This window comes from Perca flavescens, chromosome 22 (genome assembly GCF_004354835.1).
Source record: "Perca flavescens isolate YP-PL-M2 chromosome 22, PFLA_1.0, whole genome shotgun sequence".
Lineage (NCBI taxonomy): Eukaryota > Metazoa > Chordata > Actinopteri > Perciformes > Percidae > Perca > Perca flavescens.
In genome coordinates this window covers 3,565,939-3,589,423 of record NC_041352.1, presented here as the reverse complement: position 1 = coordinate 3,589,423, position 23,485 = coordinate 3,565,939, and the positions used below count along the sequence as shown (strand labels likewise).

Genomic DNA, 23,485 nt, shown 5'->3' with positions numbered 1-23,485 from the left:
AAATGTACAGTACATCCTCCAACTTTAATTAAAATCCTTATATTTGCACTTTGGAGTTTCACTCCATTTCCCAGTACATGCCATGATGTAGTGATTCTGTCACTAAAATGATCGTCAAACAGTATGTTGAAAATGGCAACAAAGGTGTTGGCAGGCAGCAAGTGGGCAGTTTTGCTTTATAGACTAAAGAGATTGAATTATGCATAGTAAATGTGCTGAAACATGCAAACCATGGGCCATGGTCTATTTGCCATTAATGCTAAGAATCTACAAAAAATACTAATATTTATCTACATGCCAGTGGCACTGTCTGGCAATTTTCAAAATTCTACCGATCTCTAAAGTTGACCAGTTGTCCTGTTTGTCCTGTACCAGGCTGTGGGGATACCCTGACCAGTCCTTCGGGCACCATCACAAGCCCTGGCCACCCCAACAACTACCCCCACGGTGCCAACTGTACCTGGTACATCAGTGTCACCCCAGGCAACCTGGTTCGCCTGTCGTTTGACTCCTTCAACCTGGAGTACCACGCCAACTGTAACTTCGATTACCTGGAGGTGTACGACAATGGCACTGTGCAGACAGGAAACAAGATTGGCAGGTACATCACACACACACACACACACACACACACACACACACACACACACACACACACACACACACACACACACACATATATATATACTGTATGTATATTTTTCTATGGTGAGTTACGAGATTTGTGTTCTTTGCAGGTACTGTGGGCGTTCAGTGCCTCCATCCATCACCAGCACTGACAGCATGCTCACCCTGCTGTTTGTGTCGGACTCAAGTTTAGTCACCGAGGGATTCTCTGCCAGATATGTCTCAATCAATGCCACTACAGGTACACAGAAGATTCAGTGGCTAAACCACACCTGGTGGGAACTGGTGGGGGAGTATTTAGATAATGATGTAACCTGTGGCACAGTAAAACTCCCAAGCCTTGTGTGCATCCATTTGAATTGGGTAATTAAATTAAAGAGATTTAGGCGGATGTAAACAGCAGTTAATTAAGCTTTAACAGTAGAACTTGAAAGGTGTGTCTCACTTCTTTGTCAGTGAGAATGTTCAGACTGACATTAACACTACACTCAAAATATGCAGCCTTCTCATTCATTACATAGTGAGGTACCTGGCACTGAGGCCTAAATAATAAATAATCCAGGAAAAAAAAACAACTGATAATTCCACAAAATGTACTGTACATGAGTATGAAGTTTGACATGAAGTGTAATGCAGTGTGACATATAGGGTTGTAGTAGTATGAGCATATACAGTCGGCCTCATGCAAGAACCTTTTTCATATTCTAATCCATAATCTCTGACTTTTTTCTTTTTTTTAACACTTTATTTTTGCGAATTTTCCATTTATCAAACAATACAGTACACTGACATATCACCCCAAGTTCTAAAAAATAAACAGGAAGATGAGTAATACTAGGTAGAGAACAAAAACTAAACCAAACAACAGCAACATCTGAAACAGACAAAAAAAAAAGACAAAATACAGCAAAACTGTAAAAAAAAAAATCTGAGTCTGTTTAAGCAAGAAGGACAGATCACCAATAAATGCATGAGTTTATAGTTCCAGGCCGGGTAAATTATTCACATAGTTTATTAATGGGTCCCAGGTATTGAAAAATCACTTAGTACAGCCGTGGAGGGTGCATCTGATTTTTTTTCTAGCTTGACTTTCATCAATCTCAGCATTTTTGTGCAGTTTTCCAAGTCATACAGGGTATTTTTTTTATTTGGATGAAATGAAAATGCAGTACTCCGAATACAAGGTTGTGCTTAAACCTCCTGTTGTCCTCGGGTCAAATTTGACTCATTTTCAAAAAAGTTTCTATATCAGAAATTTTGGTGTTTCTCTCAACCAAATAAAAAAAATAAAAATAACCTGGATGGTTCCGTACAACACTCTTCACAAGTCGGTCCACTACTTTAATTGAATCTGGGTGTTTTATTGAGTTTTATAGCATTTGAAAAAAAAAGAAGATAAAAGAATGACAAAAATGTTGGAAAAAGCTTCAAAAATGTGGGGAAAAAACACAAAAATGTCAAAAGGTGCAGAAGTGACAAAACACATCGGTGGAAAGGCAACTAAAGTGTTGAAAAAGACGACCAAAACGTTGAAAAAAAGTTTTAATTTTAACTTTTGACCCAGAAGAAAAAAAAAAGTTGCATGGTCAACAGGAAGACCACACAAGGTTTAAACCTCTCTCTCTCTCTCTCTCTCTCTCTCTCTCTCTCTCTCTCTCTGCCCCCCCTCCTTCTCTCCCATCAGACTGTGGTGAGACTTTCACCTCCCCTACAGGGTCCTTCAGTTCACCCAACTTCCCTGCCAACTACCCTAACAACAGAGACTGCATCTTCAAGATCATTGTGGAAGTCAACATGCAGATCATGCTGAACTTTAGCGACTTTCAGCTGGAGGGCTCCCCTCCTTCGTGCAGCTTTGACTTTGTCGAGATCAGGTAAGGATGAAATAAAGTTGTAGAATTTGACTATCTTTGGGATGCTATGCCCCTGTTCCGATGGCTCATAATTGCGAAGCTCCGATTGTCCAAAAAAATGTCCCGTTGGACCGAAAAAGTATATTTGTCCGAACAGCCCGTCGTCAACTGTGAAGCTTCAAACTCCAGACAACAAGTAGTAAGTGCAAGTATATTAGCTTTAAATAAGCAAAGTTACAAAGAGACATATGAAAGTGCAGGTTGAAGATTTTTTATTTTTTTTTTGTTAATCCGAGGTGTAGTCGGAAGACATGTTCTGAGCTAGATCCTCTCCAAGTTACACGGTAGGTTCGGTCTGCCAGGTGAGATGTGAGCAATTAGAGCGCAGAGCCCGAGACACCCAGATTCTGGAGTGTCGAAATGAGGATCTGGTGGTTCACTGTGTCAAAGGCAGCAGAAAGGTCCAGAAGGATGATAATGGAAGAGAGAGAGGTTGTTCTAGCGATGTGAAGCTGCTCAGTGACAGCAAGGAGTTTTTGATTTGATTTGATTTGATTTATTTAATTGTAAGAGAGTGCCTTACACATGATAAAAGGACATCAAATACTATCGAGGATAAAAACACAATAAAGTCCAAGACTTATTTCCATTGTGGTCCTCAACACACATCAGGACAAGACAAGATACTCAATGACATAACATAAAAACATTTTTCTTAAATAAATAAAAATAGTAACTTGCCCTTTAATGTATTCCGCAACCCTCTCTAGTAACCAGACCTTGATGCTCTTTTTAAAAGAGTTCAGGCTGGAAATGACTTTAATATGACAATCTAACTTGTTCCACTGAACTGCCCCCATATAGGCAAATGTTCCTTTCCCTAACACTGTCTTAAATTTATAAGGACACAGGTCAGATATGCTGCCACGAGTATTAATATTGTGTGTGTCCTTTACCTTAGTTATAAGACACGACAAAAAAATTGGGACACTACCAAACAATATTTTCTGAATCATGGTCAGTCTTAACATAGTAACATGAGACTCCACAGGGAGCCAGTTGAGCTCAACAAATTGTGACCTACCTATGTGAGACCTATGGCCCAAATTCAGAATTACTCTTATTAATTTATTCTGCTGTTTGCAGCCTCCCTTTGAGTCTATTTGTTAGGCCTTCAAACCAGGACCTACATGCAAATTCAAAGTGATTTAAAATTAATGCATTAGCTAAGATGATCATTGTTGACCGTTCTAAAAATTTAGAATTTCTGGCTAAAAACTTTGTGAGCCCCGTGACTTTACTCAAGACCTTATTGGCCATATTCCTGCCATCCAAGTTGTTTTCTAGGATGCAACCCAGGTATTTTACTGACGTTTTTGCACTGACCACAACATTATTCAAAATGACCCTAAATTCCGAGCATCTGTTCAATCTGTATTTTGAACCAAACAAGATGGCCTCTGTCTTACGGAAATGTAGTGACAGCATATTGTCAATCAGCCAGTTGTTTACAGAAGATAGCTCTGAGCTCAAGGTACTCTTTAGTGTGGATTGTTGTTTATGAGTCATTAAAAGTGCCGAGTCATCAGCGTACAAAAATAGTTCACATGAACAGGAGTCTGCCATATCATTAATGTATGTTAAAAATAAGGATGGCCCGAGGATACTTCCTTGTGGAACGCCACATTCAACTACACTAGGGTCAGACAGTACTCCCCCTAAAACCACCAATTGTTCGCTCCCTGATAGGTAAGACCTAAACCACCTACAGGTGGAGCTGTCTGCCCCCAAGGCCTCCAGTTTGGCAATCAGTCTGTCATGATTGACCATATCAAGGGCAGTTTCTGTTGAGTGACCAGCCTTGAAGCCAGACTTGGGGCAATGTATGTTTGTTTTCTGGATAACAGGCTGTCAGACAAGTGGGCTTTCATCCACTGGTCTGAAATGACAGCTTGCCAAGCAGAGAATCTAGATGGAAAAGTGTAATGCCTGCGGGGTGTCGCTTAAAAATCAAACCCAAACTTGGCAGGCTAGATGCGTCTTGCAGGATGATTACACAGCAAGAAATGTGTGGCATTAGAGTGGCTTTAGATTAGCATATCCCATACTGTAAAATAGTGCACATTCAATTCAATTCAATTCAATTTTATTTATAGTATCAAATCATCATCAACAAGAGTTATCTCGAGACACTTTACAGATAGAGTAGGTCTAGACCACACTCTATAATTTACAAAGCCCCAACAATTCCAGCAATTACAGTAATTCCCTCAAGAGCAAGCAGTGTGACAGTGGCGAGGAAAAACTCCATCTTGGGAAGAAACCTCGGACAGACCCAGGCTCTTGGTAGGCGGTGTCTGACGGGCCGGTTGGGGATATGATGAACAGTGCCGATAATAGTCAAATTAATTAGAGTTGTAGGATTATAAAGACCACTATATGTCTTCCTTGGTCTTAATTAGACCAGTGTATTTGACTACAAATCAAGGTTACATTCAAAACATGTACAGCACAAATACAAATAGAAATGGACCCAATTGAAAAATAAACAATATAGTTTTAGAGAAAAACACTGAGATCAAGCTCTTCCTTTAGGCCTGGATAACTAGTAGCCTGCAGTTTATCAATCCAGAAACTTTCTCTCTGGTTTAGTTGTTTTTGTCTGTCCCCTTTCCTCAGTGACAATGGAATATGATCAATTCCACAGATCTGTACGGTCGATGGATCACTATTATGGTGTTCCCTGTAGTGCCTCGCCATAGGATAGTTCATGTTGCCCGTGCGAATTGCATATTTATGTTCTGCCAACCGGTCCTGTAAACGCCTCTTAGTCCTTCCTATATAGAACACTTTACATTCAGGGCATTCCAGTCTGTATATAACATATACCGTTTTACAGTTTATGAAGTGGTTGATAGTAAACTGTTTTAGGGATATAGTATCAACAAAGGTTTTAGACTGTAATACATTTGTACAATGATTACAGTGTTGACATTTATATGACCCTTTGGGTTTAGATCCCAACCAAGTTTGTTGGCCTTTTGTTTTCAAATGGCTGCGGACCAGTTTGTCTCGAATTGTAGGACATCTCCTGAAAGTGACCAAAGGTGGCTCAGGAAACAACTGGCCAAGCACCTCATCACTTTCAATAATACCCCAATTTTTTCTAATTATTCTCTTAATCTGGTTTGCCTCTGTACTATATGTGGTAACAAAAATGGGTCTATCTTTTGTTGGCTTAGGTGGATTTCTTTGTAGAAGTGATATCCTATTTGTTGTATGCTACCTGGAGGGTTGTGTTTTTATAACCCCGTTCCTTAAAACGTGACGTCATCTCTTTTGCTTTACACTCAAATGAATTGTCTAGGTCACAAATTCTCCTGAATTGCTGGAATTGTCCGTATGGAACATTTTCCTTCAACCACTTGTGTAAGCTTCTAGCATGAAGAATAGTGTTCCTGTCAGTAGGTTTTCTAAACACTGAAGTATGTAGTGCCCCATGATTGTCTTTGAACATGACATAAGGACTCCGGGGAAACTAGAAGCTAGGATTAGTATCAAGCATTTCTGGGACGGGATACACACAAATAGTAATAGTAATAGAAAGGGAGAGGAGAGAGTAGCTCAGTGTGTCAAAGGAAGGAAAGAAGTCCGACGGCAGTCTAGAACTATAACAGCGTAACTAGAACAGCGTAACTAAGAGAGGCAGGTCATAAGGAGAGGTAGCCTGTTCGGGCTTTGAACTCTCCCCTGCCGGATTGGGCTGTGCTGGCCTGCCTCCCTCTACTTTTGTTATATATTATTAATCTAACAATTATGAAGAGAAGCAGGTGGGCCAGTTAGGTGGACACTGCAACTCCTCACTCCCTAACTATAAGCTTTATCAAATAGGAGAGTTTTAAGTTCATTCTTGAATGAGGTGACAGTTTCTGCCCCCCCCGAACCCAGTTGGGAGCTGGTTCCATAGGAGAGGAGCCTGATAACTAAAGGCTCTTGCTCCCATTCTACTTTTAGAGACTCTAGGTACCACAAGTAAGTGTTCTGGGAGCGCAGTGCTTTAGTGGGACAATAAGGTATTAGCAGCTCTTCTAAATATGATGGTGCTTGACCATTTAGAGCTTTGTAGGTCAGGAGAAGGATTTTAAATTCAATCCTGTATTTTACAGGAAGCCAATGCAGAGAAGCTAATACAGGAGAAATATGATCTCTTTTCTTAGTTCTTGTGAGAACACGCACTGCAGTATTCTGGATCAGCTGGAGAGTCTTAAGGGACTTATTTGAGCAACCTGATAGTAGGAAATTACAATAGTCCAGCCTGGAAGTAACAAATGCATGGACTAGTTTTTCAGCATCGTTTCAATCCAAAATTGAAAACATTACAGCCAATTATATTTGTTGTTATTTACAGGGCTCCAGGTCCGTATTCTGAATTTGTATCTGAATTCTAAGAGTTTTTATCATGTTTAGTCCTTAAATCAGACAAAGTACTTATTGTAGGTGATTTTAATATCCATGTGGACGTTGACAATGATAGCCTTAGTACTGCTTTCAACTCATTATTAGAATCAATCGGTTTCAGTCAGAGTGTTCACAAGGCGACGCAGTGTTTTAACCACACCCTCGACCTTGTGCTGGCATATGGTATTGAAATTGAGGATTTAATAATATTTCCGCAGAATTCGGTGTTATCAGATCATTCTTTAATTACTTTGGAATTCTTACTACCTGACTATACTAAATTAGATAAAAGCTTCTACACTAGATGCCTATCTGACAGTGCTATAGCTAAATTTAAGGAAGATATTCCAACAGCATTTGACTCTATGTCATGCCTTAACATAACAGAGGACCTCTATGTTAACCTCAGTCCCTCTCAAATTGATACATTTGTAGACAGTGCTACGACCTGCCTACGGACAACTTTAGACTCCGTTGCTCCCCTCAAAAAGAATATGATGAAGCAAAGGAAACTAGCACCTTGGTATAACTCCCAAACTCGCAAATTAAAACAAATCTCGCAAAACCTCGAAAGTAAATGGCGTTCCACCAAAGTGGAAGATTCTCGTTTGGATTGGCAAGAAAGTCTCAAAACCTATAGGAAGGCCCTAAGAAAGGCCAGATCAGACTATTACTCATCACTAATAGAAGAAAGGCAGGGGAGAGTTCAAAGCCTGAACAGGCTACCTCTCCTTATGACCTGTCTCTCTTAGTTACGCTGTTATAGTTTTAGACTGTTATGATTTGATACTATAAATAAAATTGAATTGAAATGAATTGAATTTTGAGACAGGATATTCCTAATTTTAGCAATGTTACGAAGATGAAAAAAGGCTGTTCTTGAGGTTTGTTTTAGATGGGTGTTAAAGGATATATCCTGATCAAAACTAACCCCTAGATTTCTGACAGTAGTGCTGGAGGCCAAGGCAATACCATCCAGAGTAGCTATGTCTTTAGATAATGAGGTTCGGAGGTGTTTAGGGCATATATATGCTGTGTGCATATGTGCACATACTCCGACACATTAGAACAAGGATCTTCAACTAGGGCATCCTCAGATTCAATGCAGGTGGGCCTCCAAATTATTGTTAGGTCTTAACATGAATCCAACATATTATTAGCAGATATAAATCCCCACTGCTGATAGGCTTACTGGCCTATAGGTAAGGTAGTCACTGACGTAGCCATCCACAGATACAGTTCATCTTAAGGATTCACTGTACCAACTATTAGGCTATTTTAATAGCTTAGTATTCATATGCAAAAAAAGGTATGTGTAAAGGCTTTAGGACACCCTACACCTTATTGTAGGCCCAGTTTAATATGCAACTTCATTTTATACAATATATGTAGTAGGGGGGTCCCTTCTCCGTCTCTCTTTCTGTTAAGGGGTCCTTGGCTTACTTCCCATTCATATGTGACTAAAGTTCCTCCACAGACATTTTAATTAGATTGTGCTGATGTATAGGGAAGGACTTATTTCAAAGAGTCTAGCTACAGAATTGAGGAGGAAGAGCAAATCAGTTTTTCATTTGGATTTCCCCACACATCTAAATCGTGATAATCGTGATCATGTTTCCTGCTCCAAAAAGACAATGGTAATGTGTGAAGTGACAGCAGAGTTAGTGTTGCAGGAAACCAAGCAGACTGGGAGAAAATGACTTTAATCAAGCGCTTGTTGTGTCTTTCTTTATTCAATGTGGCCAATTCCATTCTGAACTTCCACCGCCTTTTGCAGGGACGGGGGCTACGAGACATCTCACTTGATTGGTAGGTTCTGTGCCTCCCAAGGGCCTCCAGTTCTGGTCTCCCATAGCAATCGTCTTTGGATTAGATTCCGCTCCGATTTCAGCGCCACGTATCGTGGATTCACTGCCCACTGGGATGGCACACAGACTGGTGAGTGGGCACTGTTTTTTCATGTTCAATAGCGTCTCTTTCCAAATTACTTCTTGGCTTGCTTTACAAGCTAGGGGAGCAAACGTTCACCCGGGAAAAGTACACTGTTTAATGTCAGTTTGCATTATATTAGAGATGTTCCAATACTGCTACCAGTATTGGAAAAGCCTCCAATATCGCCTAAAATGCTGGTATCAGTTTCGGCGAGAACTGGAGTTTATGCACGGATTCGATACCACGCAATTTAGCCCTGAAGAAAATCTACTTCAACGTAGTTTATTTACGTTCTTTTTCCGTTATGATTCGCTGTCAAAGTGGATAGTAAAAGAAAGTTCTACAGTGTTCATTGTTTGTGTTTGTTCATGTTTCACAAAGAGTTTAACAAGAATGACCGCAATCATATCACCTCCATACAGTGATATTAGTATACAACTGTTAAAACATAATAAAATATATATATATATATTTTAATACACTCTTATCGGATCGGTTATCGGTATCAGCCAATACGCAAGTTAGGGGTGGTGATGGTGCAGTGGATATGACACATGCCTTAGGTGTGGGGGTTGTGGATTCCCACTGTGATACATCAACCAATGTGTCAATCAAACCATGAGCAAGACACTTAACCCCTAGTTGCTCCAGAGGCCTGCAACCTCTGATATATACTGTAAAGCAACTGTAAGTCGCTTTGGATAAAAGTGTCAGCTAAATGACATGACATTTGACAGCAAGTTCAGGTATTGGAATCTGTCTTAGGAAGGCAAAAATGGTATCTGAACATCTCTAGTGTGCATGCTAGGTAATCCACAAGTCAGCTGCATAACCTGAATAGCTTACGCTGACCTTAGACCAAACGACTTTTGAATCGATTCCACTACCTCAGACAAATTTCCAATATCTGAATGAAATCCTGAGAGTCATGCTAGAGTCGGGGCACTCCCGTCGTCTCCATCGTTTGGTGTAAGGTGGTCATAAAACTCAGTCCCAGTCTTTTTACCGCCTGGACGTTCAGACAAAATCACACATGTCCTAAGTTTGAATTCTTGGTAGTGAAGTTAAATCACGTGGACTTTGTCAACATCCAATGGGTGCGCTCCCTCCAGCACCAAACAGGAAGCAGCAAACGGCTAGAGCCAGTGTTGTTTATTGTTTCTATGGCGTCGTGCTAAGCTAAATGCTAAAGAGGGAAAGTTGCAGATTTTCAACCCTTCTGAAGCGCGTCATCCAACGGGAGTTCTACCGGCGGATAAACACAGACCTCCAGGTACTGGAGACATTCATCTGCATGTACGGCAGAATAGAACATCTGCAGACTTTCCCTTAAGTTACCAGCTAACGCTAGCGGTAGCTAGCTAGCCTGGTTAAAGCTTTCAAAATGAATCTAGTCGTAGTCTTGCAATGTGACCCTGCAAGATCCCCAGTCTTTACATATTATAACAGTCTTTAACGTTAGATGTGAGATGGTGTCACACTTTAGTCTGTTCAAAGTCTCCTAGTGGATGGTGGGCAGTTTATGCTTAGAGGCATGGTTCTCCACTTCTAACAAACCACTGTTTGTTCAAGCCATATTAAGCACACACTCTACACCACTTTTAATGTCTTTGTTTGTTTTCCCTATACCTGCTCATTTGATTTCATTCCTATTCCCAAGGCTGCGGCGGGATGTTGACAACTGCGTCCGGAGGGTTTTCCTCCCCTAACTACCCCCTGCCCTACCACCCTAACGCTGAGTGCTACTGGAACATCAGGACCAGCCAGGGCAGCCGGCTCCTCCTCTCCTTCTCTGATTTCCACCTGGAGTCCAGCTCCTCCTGCTCTTTTGATTACCTGGCTGTGAGTACTGTACCTCACAGTGTGTGATGTGCACTAAGCATTTTTTTGTTGTTGATTTAAAAAAAAATGTTAACACATCAAAACATACAACTCGCAACATGAACAACGCCCCCAAACCCTCCCTCCATGTAGCGTAGCTCACCAGCTGGTAGCATGCAGCTAAAGACACAGCCTAACTGAAAATCCTCCCGCCCCCCCTGAAGTCACCTGTGTGGCTCCTTGGTGCATTCACGTACACCTCATTTAACCCTCTGAGAACCTCATTTAAGCCCCCAACGTCGTCTTCCAGGCAGCTCTGCCTGGAAGGCGCTAGGATTAGGCAGTGGTTAGGGTTAGGGTTAAGGTTGGGGTTAGGTGCCTTGAAGTTGATGTTGGGGGCTTAAAAATCCATCGAGCCACATTTGTCAGGATCCTGTGGGTGTGCTTGTGTGCTTGTGCGCACACATCTGTATGTGGGTGACCCAGTAAGTACACAGTCCTTTTGGTTTAACGAGATTCCACCAACAGTTGGTGACGCTAACATGCAGAGAATTACAGGTTACAGGTTGATTGTCTGATTTTAGTATACTTTTAAATATGACCTTATATATGTACTGCGCCACAAGAATCTCCAAAGTCTTTTGCATTTTGTTTTTCTTTCTTCTTTTAATTTTCCTTATCTATTTGCTAATGCAATCGAACAATTATTAAAGTCATTTTTCTTGTTTCCCTTCTTGCAACACTTAATGTGTGTGTGTGTGTGTGTGTGTGTGTGTGTGTGTGTGTGTGTGTGTGTGTGTGCATGTGTGTGTGTGTGTGTGTGTGTGTGTGTGTGTGTGTGTGTGTGTGTGTGTGTGTGTGTGTGTGTGTGTGTGTTGGTTCAGGTGTATGATGGTAACAGCAGCAGTTCTCCTGAGCTGGCCAAGTTGTGTGGCAATCAACTGCCCGGCACCATCAACTCTACCAGCAATCAGCTCTACGTCAAGCTACGCACTGACATCAGCATCAGCGCAGGAGGCTTCTTGGCATCATACACCTCCAGTACGAAAACACTAACACACACACACACACACACACAGTGAACTGGGGTTTAGTTTACTCAAGCATAATATACATTTTTGTTTATCAAATTGTCAGACATAACAGGTAAATAAATGCAAAGATTTCTGTAAAATTTGGTAACACAGAGTCATGCTTTACTATACGCAGACTGGTAATGCTAACATCCGTGCATAGTCCCGCCCCCTGAAAGGCACATTCAGAGCCAGGAAAAACCCTATTTGGTTGTGTTTCTTTTCAGATTGCCACGGCGTGCTCATCTCAGGCCGACACAGAGGAGTGGTGGAGTCACTGAACTTTCCCAACAACTACCCAGCCAACTCAGAGTGCAGCTGGACCATCCAGGCCAGCAGTGGAAACACCGTCAACTACACCTTCACCTCCTTCCAACTGGAGACCACCTCCAGTTCCTGTGCCTATGACTACATCAAGGTACACAGATGCACACTGTTCAGGCTGTTCTCATCAACCATTCGTACATATCGCCCAGTGAAGCAATGCACTGTAAACCATGTGTAATCCACATATTTACTGCTGTATGCACCACGTGTATTGCTGATGTGTGACACCTGAAGCGCCATGTTGGGAGTAGGGCCGGGTATCGTTCAGAAATGTTTGATACCGGTACCGATACCAATACCATGACTTTGATACCGGTTCCTCAACGATACCAATTTTATAAAACAAGACGCTGTTTACCACATTATTGATGATTATGTATCTAACTGATCCCATTCTAAAAAAATATTTTGTGAAAGCAACAATCGTCATCCCCACAATATCGTCGCAATATCGATATCGATGTAGTTGGACAAGAATAAGGATATCTGATTTTGTCCATATCGCCCAGCCCTACAGCTGATTTATTCCAAATGTCCGCTCCATAGAGAAACACTGAATATTAGTTACCGTTAGGTCCCCACTGATCCTGGCACTGTGTCGGGAGATTTCAATAATGTATGAAGTGGACCTGACGCGCCCTACGTGATATTGTTCTGATGGTTTTTGATTATTGTCACTGTCGCTTTTGTTCAGAGTGGCTAGATATACTGACAAGAACACCTGCAACATATGCAGTACAATTAAATACATCTTTCCGTAGTGAACTTAAAAATCTTCCATTTTTAAGACCCTAGCTCAGATGTCCCACGTTCAATGTTGTCATAATATTATACTGTTAGGTGTTCCTGTTATTTCTTGTCAACCCATAATATACAGATACATTTTTTGTGACTATGTATTAGGGCTGCACAATATATTGTTTTTTTACCGTCATCGCAATATCAACTGGCGCATACAGGCTGCGACATATCGCGATATACACTCAGAGATTTTTTATTTTTTTTGTTAGTTGAAAGAAAATATCAGCAGAAAACTGCACTTTAAAAATGTTGTTCTTTTTTTAAGTGATTTCCTTTCATTTGATTTAATCCAACAAGCAGTTTGTTGTATTTTAGCAGGACACTGAAAGCAGCAGAATTGAGAACACTTGAATATCTGTTCATTTACCGCAAGTAATATCGTTATCGCGATGTTCAACAACGTTATCGCATATTTTTCTCATATCGTGCAGCCCTATTTGTATAACACTGCACTCTTATCACTTCCTCCAAATGTTACTGTCCTAGCTCTTTAATGGGCCAAACGTGCAAGCCCCTCTGATTGGTACCTACTGTGGAGCCACGCCCCCCCCGGCCAACACCACCACAAGCTCAGCTCTCACCGTCGTGTTCCGATCAGACGGCTCTGTGTCCATGCCGGGCTTCCAGATGATGTGGTACCAGAATGGTAAGAAGGACATGATTGTTGTGGATTTTTACTTTGACATGCATAGCAGTAATTCTTGAGTGGCTGCGTCCGGAGCTAAGCGCCGCCCAGGGACAATTCTAGGATCAGAGCTTTAAGGGTGCCTGGAACCCTTTTAACATACACATTTTACGTTTTTCTACTGTGCTTACTGTGCATTTTAACATCATTTTGGACCATCTTGGTAGGGGAAACACTGAATTATGTAACTAGAAAGACACCAACAATTCTGAGAGAACTTCCTTTAATGCTGAGCTACAGGGCCATCACTATAAAGGTGAGGTGGTATTACATATGAAATCAGTGGAAAAAAGCAGACATTTCCAAAATGCAGTATCAATAACTATTGAACATTAGAGATTTGTGTGATTTTGACTAATGGCTGACAAGCACTATTTTCTGAAATTGGCTCTGAAGTCTGAGTAATCTCGGTGTCTAGATTGTGGGTTTATTCCTAGAGCAGAACTCCTTAGCTCACAATAGATTCACACAGACTTTTTATTTATTTATTTTTTTTAGCAGTTATTTTTTAAGGGTGCCGGGATCAAGTTAGGGCTAAAACAACTAAATCTAAATCAACAGGGCTAAAATCGCCCCTGGTGCCAAGATGATTGTGATTGGTTTAAAGAAATGCAAATAAACCCAGAGTGTATCCCAGAATGCATCTGTGGTGTAGCCAGACCATACTCCACAGCACTGTGGAGACAGGTCTGGCAATGCAAGACTAGGTTTTAGGTGACGTTTTTACACACCTGGTTAGAACAATTTGAAGCCGACTCTTTATACCCCCCTGACTAGCTGTGTGTCCCTGCAGGTTGTGGTGGGGTCCTCTCTGGTCCCAGTGGCTCCTTCAACAGCCCCGGCTACCCCAACAGGTATCCAGAAAACAGGGAGTGCATCTGGTATATCAGCACGTCAGCTGGCAGCAGCATCACCCTCACTATCCATGAGTTTGATGTGGAGTTCCACCAAGACTGCAACTACGATGTGCTGGAAGTAAGATATGATGTCACGAGAACCGTCACTTCAGTAGCAAGTCGGTACCACAATTCTGAAAACATGACGCTACCGGGGGATGCAATTCTTCCACGGGGGCAGTACATGCCGCTGTTTGCCACTTAAAGCAACATCAAAGATTCTTTTGTACCTTAAAATAATGTTTCCAAAATGGTTTCAGTGGTTCATCAACTCTGCATTCCCCTTGAGTCCCTCTATCGCCTATAACCGCACTATGCAAGTTTGCCAGATCGGGTAGCAGATCTGTAGTTCGAATGAGACAAAATGAGACATTACGACAGCGGTAATGGACAATTCCGCTTCCAACCTGTAGGGGGGACCGAAGAGGAAAAGTGCTTTGGTGTTGCTTTAATGCTTGAGAAGAAGAAGAAATGGCGATTGGCACAGAAAACAGAATAGTGCCTCATGTCCGTGCACGTTGCTCACTGAAGGCTTGACCCATCAGCAGTCAGCCTCTGGCTTTAATGTAACAGAACATCTACACTAGTCTATATCCTTCACGTTCCACTCGAAATTCCGCCGGATGTCCCTCATTTTCGGCCGGATGTCCGTCCCCTTCTTCTGTCTTTGTGTTGGCGTTCTAACCTCCGGTGGATTTCTGGGAACTATGGTTAACTGCTCCTCAGATCTCAGCAGGGTAAATCCAGACAGCTAGCTAGACTATCTGTTCAATCGGTATGTTACAAGATAATTTTTTGGGCATTTTAGGCCTTTATTGGACAGGACAGCTTAGACAGGAAAGGGGGAGAGAGAGGCAGAACAATATGCAGCAAAGGGCCGCAAGTTGGAACTGTTTTGTGTTAAACAAAAAGGATCTTACTCTTTTACAAAAAGGTCTATCTCTGTAGGGATCCTTTCCAGAATTTTGTCAGACACTTAGAATAATTATCTGAACCTGTCAGTGGCAAAAACAGAACTTTTAGTGGACCAAGATTGACGGTGCAATTCCCCGAGTAGTTACTGTTCAGTTCTGTATCGATGCTGCTGGGTGCAGCCGTCGTGCTCAATACTAATTTCAAAAGTTGTTGTTCCCATCGGTGACTTAGACACAAAAACATGGGAAACTACGGTCCAGGTTGAAAAATACCAAAGCTACCCTTATAGTGTAAAATTGATTATTTTTGAAGCAGTAAACAACATAGTCCAATACCGTCCCATATTAAGGCATGTTCTACGACTTCAAATTTTAAATCTAATTTAAGACCCTTTTTTCACTTTCGCTTTTATTGAAGTCTGAGGCTGCTTGGCTTCTGTCAAGTCATCTCCTGAGCTGTCTTTTTATTCCCTATACTGCTTTTTAAGCCGTTCCAAATTTAATTCGCTCTCCTAACTACCTTATTTTCTGACGTTGGTTTCATCATGCAAGTTGTTTTGTATTACATTTTGTGTTGTTGTGTTTGTTATGTACTTTTTTATTTATGTAGCCTGCTGTTGTTTATCTGTGAATCGAGGCTTCACCCCATCTGCCCTGGTTGTAGAGCACTTTGGGTCAGCTTATGCTGTTTTAAATATGCTATATAAATAAAGATGACTTGACCGTTTGACTTCTCCTCAGGTGTACGGAGGCCCGGACCTGTTGGCCCCCCGGCTGGCCCAGCTGTGCAGCACCACATCCAGCCCTATGCAAGTCTCCAGCACCGGCAACCTGCTCACAGTGCGCTTCAAGTCTGACGCCTACGTCAGCGGCCGGGGTTTCAACACCAGCTGGGCCGAAGTTCAGGGAGGTGGGTGGACTTCGCTGAGTGCATGCCCATATGCCACTATTCAAGATTCAAGATTTGTATTTGCCATTTGTGCATACACCAAACAGTTGAGGTGCATAGGGATTCTTGTGCAGACTTTGAGTCAAGTAAAAAGAGTTAAGGGCAAAGAAAAGCACACCGACTGAAATAAAAAAGATTATACAATAAAATAAAATAAGACAAAAAAAACAGTCTGTTAGAAGATATTGATTAATTCCCAGCAGGGAAATTAAGGTGTTACAACATAAAACACTACTGTTAATACAGTACAATACAACAAACTACGATACAATTACAATACAATAGAAATGCACTTAAAAATGAGGGTTACAAATACAAATACAGTGGGAATGCATTGCACAGTAAAGAGCTTTACAATGTGATAGAATTTTTCAATGTTAAGAGAATAGAAGCAATAAATACATAGGCGTAGATTTCGGGGGGGGGGGGGCAATCCAGGGGATATCCCTCTCTTCTGGGTCCGTAACATTATTATTTTTTCCTACAATGGCCTTAGAACGCTGTCGTAGCAGAAGCAACTTGCGTTTGCCAACATCAAGCTCTGAAAAACTGGCGAACTTGTCTTTGAGTGCAGAAACCCTGTGTGCATTAAGGTAGTTTCACTTTTCATGTCTGTCACGTGTATATTGAAAGAGTATTTTTTGTCTCTGTAATTGTACCTCCGTCCTGATGTGGACACAATCCACCGTTTATACGAGGTCTCAAAAGTCTGAATTAGACCAATAAAGTTGGTATCTTCCAAAGTTAGTCTTTTTAGTACCAACTTACTTCTTTGGTGGGGTGGTAGGAAAGATTATGAATTTGGAAACTTTGATAGTTTCAAATTAGTTTTTTACAACTTACTGAAGCCTCATATTAGCTTCAGCTGAACGTAACTTTAACCCCCAAGACCCCCAATCACTTACATTGGAATCACGTTAAAAAAGGGACCTCTTTCCAGCTAGTATGGACAGGAGGAAGAAAATTCAGTGACAAAATAAACTCTTGTAATATATTAATGGGCATTTGTGTATTGTTGTAAGATGAACAAAACAAAAGATTTTTAGTTCTACTTTAAGAGGTTTCAGTGGACATAATCCCTTCCAAAGTTTTTAATTGTGAAACATTTGCAGGAATGTGTTTGACTTGTTTCCTTATAGCACTTCAAATGTTGCTGTTGCCATCTGGTGGCGGGTGTACGTTACTACATAATGCAATTTGGCTGGGATACTGACACAGGACAATAACACTTAAGATGAGTGATCCGGAATGACAAAGGGGGTGAAAATAGCAAGACTATGTTGTTGAATAGAATAAATTAAAGTGAAATTTCAAACCCCCCAAAGATGCTTTACATAGCCCCACATAGTGTAGGCTTAGTTGACAGTAGGCATGGGGCCGGTATGAGATTCTAACAGTATGATAACCTTCAGCTAAAATACATCACGGTTGCAACAGCTTCAACATGTATTATTTTGAAATGTGTGGGTAAAAAACAACAACTTTCATTTACACTTTACTTGAAGGTATTTACATAAGAGTGACATGACACTGTCATGAACGTGTCGTTAACATTATAAACAAGTCATAAACGTTTATGACATAACACTTCTTTTAGTAAGTGTCATTTGGTTTTTGAGTTATGGTTAGGGTTATAGTCAGAGTTAGGGTTAGTATTAGGGTTAACATTTGTGTGTTCATAACAGTGTCATGTCACTCTTATGTATATACCTTCAAGTAAAGTGTTACCCAACTTTCTTTCCAGTGAACACCATGTTTTTTTCATTTTTAAACACTGCACACTGGCAAGGAGACGGATTTCTAAACTGAACTTTCTGTCCTTGGCAACTCATAAAAACACAGCTCATTCCGCAGAAACGATATGACAGAATATTTTAGCAGTTTTGAAACCGTGACTTTTTCAAGCCGCGGTATACCTTGAAACAGATAACCGGCCCATGCCTAGTTGACAGGCACTTATTTTTTTTCACTTGACCTGTATTTGGGCCGACTTCTTTTTTTTTTGGATGCTGGCCATTATTTGAGAAAACCTGGCAGATCAGAGACAAGTTGGACAGTTTTTCACCAGCAGGCTTAGTAAGGTGTAAATCACCTGTCCTTTCCCCCTGCAGGCTGCGGAGGCCCAGTCACCGCTCCATCAGGGGAGATCCATTCTCCTTCGTATCCTAGCAGCTATCCCAACAACGTGGACTGTTCCTGGGTCATCAGCGTGGATCCCAACCATCGTGTCCTCTTCAACTTCTCTGACCTGGACATTGAACCTCATAGCAACTGCTCCTGGGACTATGTAGCTGTGAGTGACTGATTTACAAACATTTGTAGTTTAAGAGTGTTGTGTCAAAGCAATTGTGTTTTACCGCTGACCTGTTAGAGCTCCCAGCCCCTATTTTATTTGTGTTTTTTCATTGCATTTTAATCACTGACGAAGGGTAAATACTGAGGAGTTCATTGATGCAGCCTGTCCAGTGAAGGGGGAAATATCTTTTACATAGCAAGTCACTTACTGTACTACCACTACTATTTACATAACCTGGATAACTGTAATCATCATGAGGCTCCATGATTCCTGTGGAAGTTGAAAAAGTCTTATGGTCCACGCAGGTGGTTTTTTGATGGGTGGGATGGCCCCGTTTCCCAGCATTGGACGCTTGATGGGCTTGCCACTAGCAGAATTACAAAACAGGCCAACATGGATGCTCGTTTGGAAACCCTTCCTTATTTTATGAACATAATTCACCGAAATGTGTTTCTGAAAGCATATTATGCGAGAAATGAGCTACAGTTGCTACATTTGTCTTTATTTTAGATCAATTCAATTCAATTTTATTGATAGTATCAAATCCTAACAAGAGTTATCTCGAGACACTTTACAGATAGAGTAGGTCTAGACCACACTCTATAATTTACAAAGCCCCAACAATTCCAACAATTACAGTAATTCCCTCAAGAGCAAGCAGTGCGACAGTGGCGAGGAAAAACTCCCTCTAGGGAAGAAACCTCGGACAGACCCAGGCTCTTGGTAGGTGGTGTCTGACGGGCTGGTTGGGGATATGATGAACAGTGGCGATAATAGTCACATTAATAATGGAACAGTGACTTCAAATGGTAGTCGTAGTAGTTCATGTCATATCAGGGCGCTGCAGGGCGTTACAGGATGTAGCGTGGCCCAGCAGAGCATGGATGGACGTAGCAGGAAGCAGCAGGGTTCAGCAGGAAGCAGCAGGGTTCAGCAGGAAGCAGCATGACATTGCAGGGCACCGCTGAGCTCAGCAGGGAGTGCAGCAGGACCACGGTGACAGCTGGAACCAGGATCTTGGTGCCAACGTTCTCCAAGGAAATACGCTGGGGGAAAAAACATAAGGACTCCGGGGAGTAAACTCCCCAGAAGCTAGGATTAGTAACAAGCATTTCTGGGACGGATGCACACAAATGGTAATAGAAAGGGAGAGGAGAGAGCAGCTCAGTGTGTCAAAGGAAGGAAGGAAGTCCCCCGGCAGTCTAAAACTATTACAGCGTAACTAAGAGAGACAGGTCATAAGGAGAGGTAGCCTGTTCGGGCTTAGAACTCTCCCCTACCGGATCGGGCTGTGCTGGCCTGCCTCCCTCTACTTTTGTTATATGTTATTAATCTAACAATTATGAAGAGAAGCAGGTGGGCCAGTTAGGTGGACACTGCAACTCCTCACTCCCTAAGTTCATTCTTGAATGAGGTGACAGTTTCTGCCCCCTGAACCCAGATTGGGAGCTGGTTCCATAGGAGAGGAGCCTGATAACTGAAGGCTCTGGCTCCCATTCTACTTTTAGAGACTCTACGTACCACAAGTAACTCTGCATTCTGGGAGCGCAGTGCTCTAGTGGGACAATAAGGTATTAGGAGCTCTTCTAGATATGATGGTGCTTGACCATTTAGAGCTTTTTAGGTCAGGAGAAGGATTTTAAATTCAATTCTGTATTTTACAGGAAGCCAATGCAGAGAAGCTAATACAGGAGAAATATGATCTCTTTTCTTAGTTCTTGTGATAACACGCGCTGCAGCATTCTGGATCAGCTGGAGAGTCTTAAGGGACTTATTTGAGCATCCTGACAGTAGGGAATTACAATAGTCCAGCCTGAAAGTAACAAATGCATGGACTAGTTTTTCAGCATTGTTTTGAGACAGGATATTCCTAATTTTGGCAATGTTACGAAGATGAAAAAAGGCTGTTCTTGAGGTTTGTTTTAATCGACAGTTGTCAGTTTAAAAGTTTTTTGTGAGTTTTCGAGAGGCGGCGAGTCGAGCTGGTCCCCCCCGATTTGCATTAAGTCGCCTGGATTTAACTTACTATTACAGTATATTGGGTATGTGTGTGTGTGTATGTGTGTGTGTGTGTGTGTGTTTTTGTGTGTGTGTGTGTGTGTGAATGCTTGTGTTCGTGCATGTGTGTGAATGACAGGCAGTGGTAAAGTGACTTGTTTGTGTATTTGTTGTGCTGTTAACCATTAATGACCATTTATGCTGCAGTGCTTGTGCGTAGTATTTAAAGTCACATGGTTTTACTGAAACCATATGTCTGTCCCTGTGTAGATCCATGATGGTCCAAGCATCTCTTCTGCTCTGCTCGCCCATGTGTGTGGCACCACTCTTCCTCCCCCCATCACCTCCACCCAGAACACCATCTATGTCCGCTTTCGGTCCGACTCCAGTCTCAGCCACCGGGGCTTCAGTGCTCGCTTCTCTGAGGGTGGGCCTCCATTAACCTCTATGCTTCTATCACTTAGACTTTCAAAATCTCAGAATTGCTCTGCTGCTAACATCACAAGACATTTTATTTTGTCTCAGACGACTGTCATGTCACCGTAAGGGCATGCAAAGTGCAAAACTGATATCGGACAAGGTGTTACAGATTAAAAGATGAATCCACTTTCCACAACTGAAGCAAATTATTACAATTTTATTATAATATTACAACACACAGGAAGTCAGTGCGGGCAGATTGCACCTATGATGCAATACTGTCCCATACACTTTCAGTTTAAAGCTATAGTGCGTAGTTTCTGTCTCCCCCAGGAATTCTAAGTAATGACAACAAAACTGTCAGCCCCCTCCAATTGCGGTCAGGGCTTACTCAGCCCCCCACCCGTCCTCCACGCAGTTGCTAATAGCCAAAGAGGACACAGAGGATTAAAAAAAACATGATGGACTCTTCAGAAGAGGTCATTATCTTCACTCGAGTTTCTTCGCAGGAAAGTCACGGGACGCCACAATCTCCTGAACATAGTCATGCTGAGAAATCCAGAGAGAGTTGTGTGGAGCTGATAGTCTTAATTAGCTTTGTAGCAGCTCATTTGGCAATGGCTTGAATGTAACAGACGTTCATTAATATATCAAAAAGTTACGCACTAAAGCTTTAAGTATTAAACAAAAGAAGAAGCATAAACATTGCACAGGGATTTGGACAAACTTAAAGGAATTCTAGTGATTTATATCTCAATTTACATAACAATCTGCTCACCACCATAGCATCATTTAGAGACTGGGCACATGAGCCTGCTGCTAGACACAGCTGTGCAACATTCCATTGCTTTATGCAAGACAAGCTCAAAGCGGCAGTGGGTAGAACACGAAAAAAAGCCAGAATTTGAAGTAGTTCTATAATGTCACCGGCTGTTGTTTTGTGCTCTTATTTTCTTTTCTTTTCTTTTTTAGCACTGGCACCGTTTCAAAAGTATCGTTTTAGCACCGATATCGAAAAAAAAAGATACCTAATAGGTATCAACCGATACTGGTTTTTCAAGGCCAATACCGATTATTAGTAGTTAATGAAACCGATATTTGGAACCAATGTGCATTTACAGTGAAAATGAAAATATTTAAGTCAAAATTAAGATTTTGGAATGTTACAAACTCTAACACAAAACTTTGTTTAAATGCTTTAATGAATTATTTTAAAAAATCCCCAGTAACAGAGAGTCAGATAGTGTTGTGGGCAGGACATTAAGTAATTAGGACAGACACAGGGCTGTAGCCAATCCAAGTAGAACACTTTTTAATTCATTAACTTTATTGGTTGTCAGGCAAATAAAACGCCGATACAGATAATCTTCAAAATGCCCAAAATCGGCCAGGGCCGATGATTGGTCTGTTCCTAATACCCAACCCTAAAGTCAACCGGCTTGACTTGCATGTTGTGATGGCCGAGGGCTGGAAGACACACACTATGTGATTTTGTTTGTTTGTTTCCAACAGCTTGTGGTGCAACCATCACGGCGGATGATATTGGTGGGGCTATTGCGTCGCCACGGTACCCAGGACAATACCCACCCAATCTGAACTGTAGTTGGATCATCAGAGCACAGGAACCATGTAAGTTGCATACGCCATTAGACTAGAAAATGGTACTGTTGTATTTCATTCAACCTTATTTATCCTGGAGAGATCATTGACAATGTCATCGGGTATACATATGGCCTTGTGCACAAAAGGCTTCCTTCTTTTAACCTTTGACCTTCTTTCTGTGGCCAGTTAACCATGTGACCCTGTCATTCACCGACTTTGAGTTAGAGAGGATTAACTCCAACTGCTCCCATGATGCAGTGGAGATCCTGGATGGAGACAATTACCAGGCGCCGTCTATAGGTAGTTATACTATGTTTCTGAGCGGACCCTGTGTGTGTGTGTGGGTGGGTGGGTGGGTGGGTGGCTGTTTGTGAGAGAGCAGCCTGGATGTGTATGCCTGCACTGTGTGCTGTGTTCAATTGTTTTCTCCCGGGCACATTATGTTCAAAATAGTCAGATAAGATAAGATTTCTTTTATGTCATTGCATTTACATAGAATGAGATTCAGGTGCACTACCTGAGACGATGGTAAAAAATATCCTTTAAACGTACATCAAATACATTCAACTATAAGTATCAAGACACAGTATGTGATGACTGAATGTAATAAGTCGACTGCTTCTTAGAGAAACGTGTAGCCTTCATTTCAAATTCACATGTGATGTCCAATGTTGTCAGGGCGCTACTGTGGCTATGAAATACCTCACCCAGTGACATCCTTCAGTAACTCCATGGTGGTCAACTTCGTCACCGACGTGTCAGTCTCCAAAAAAGGGTTCCAAGCCACGTACTCAGCATCCACCTCCAGTAAGACACAGCAGTACTGCTCACCG

General features: G+C 41.7%; 1 protein-coding gene across 1 annotated transcript in view; it reads left to right on the top strand.

Annotated features, from left to right (window-relative positions):
* The window catches only part of cubn (cubilin (intrinsic factor-cobalamin receptor)), a 100,074-nt gene that overhangs the window by 30,470 nt on the left and 46,119 nt on the right, over positions 1 to 23,485 (top strand). The window contains exons 21-35 of the mRNA XM_028569959.1: positions 376 to 575; positions 721 to 868; positions 2,312 to 2,501; positions 8,716 to 8,876; positions 10,531 to 10,712; positions 11,576 to 11,732; positions 11,992 to 12,182; positions 13,379 to 13,538; positions 14,371 to 14,552; positions 16,129 to 16,297; positions 18,448 to 18,629; positions 20,901 to 21,057; positions 22,563 to 22,679; positions 22,839 to 22,952; positions 23,331 to 23,459. Of these exons, the coding sequence (XP_028425760.1) occupies positions 376 to 575; positions 721 to 868; positions 2,312 to 2,501; positions 8,716 to 8,876; positions 10,531 to 10,712; positions 11,576 to 11,732; positions 11,992 to 12,182; positions 13,379 to 13,538; positions 14,371 to 14,552; positions 16,129 to 16,297; positions 18,448 to 18,629; positions 20,901 to 21,057; positions 22,563 to 22,679; positions 22,839 to 22,952; positions 23,331 to 23,459 (2,439 nt within the window). The remainder of the gene's footprint in view (positions 1 to 375; positions 576 to 720; positions 869 to 2,311; positions 2,502 to 8,715; positions 8,877 to 10,530; positions 10,713 to 11,575; positions 11,733 to 11,991; positions 12,183 to 13,378; positions 13,539 to 14,370; positions 14,553 to 16,128; positions 16,298 to 18,447; positions 18,630 to 20,900; positions 21,058 to 22,562; positions 22,680 to 22,838; positions 22,953 to 23,330; positions 23,460 to 23,485) is intronic.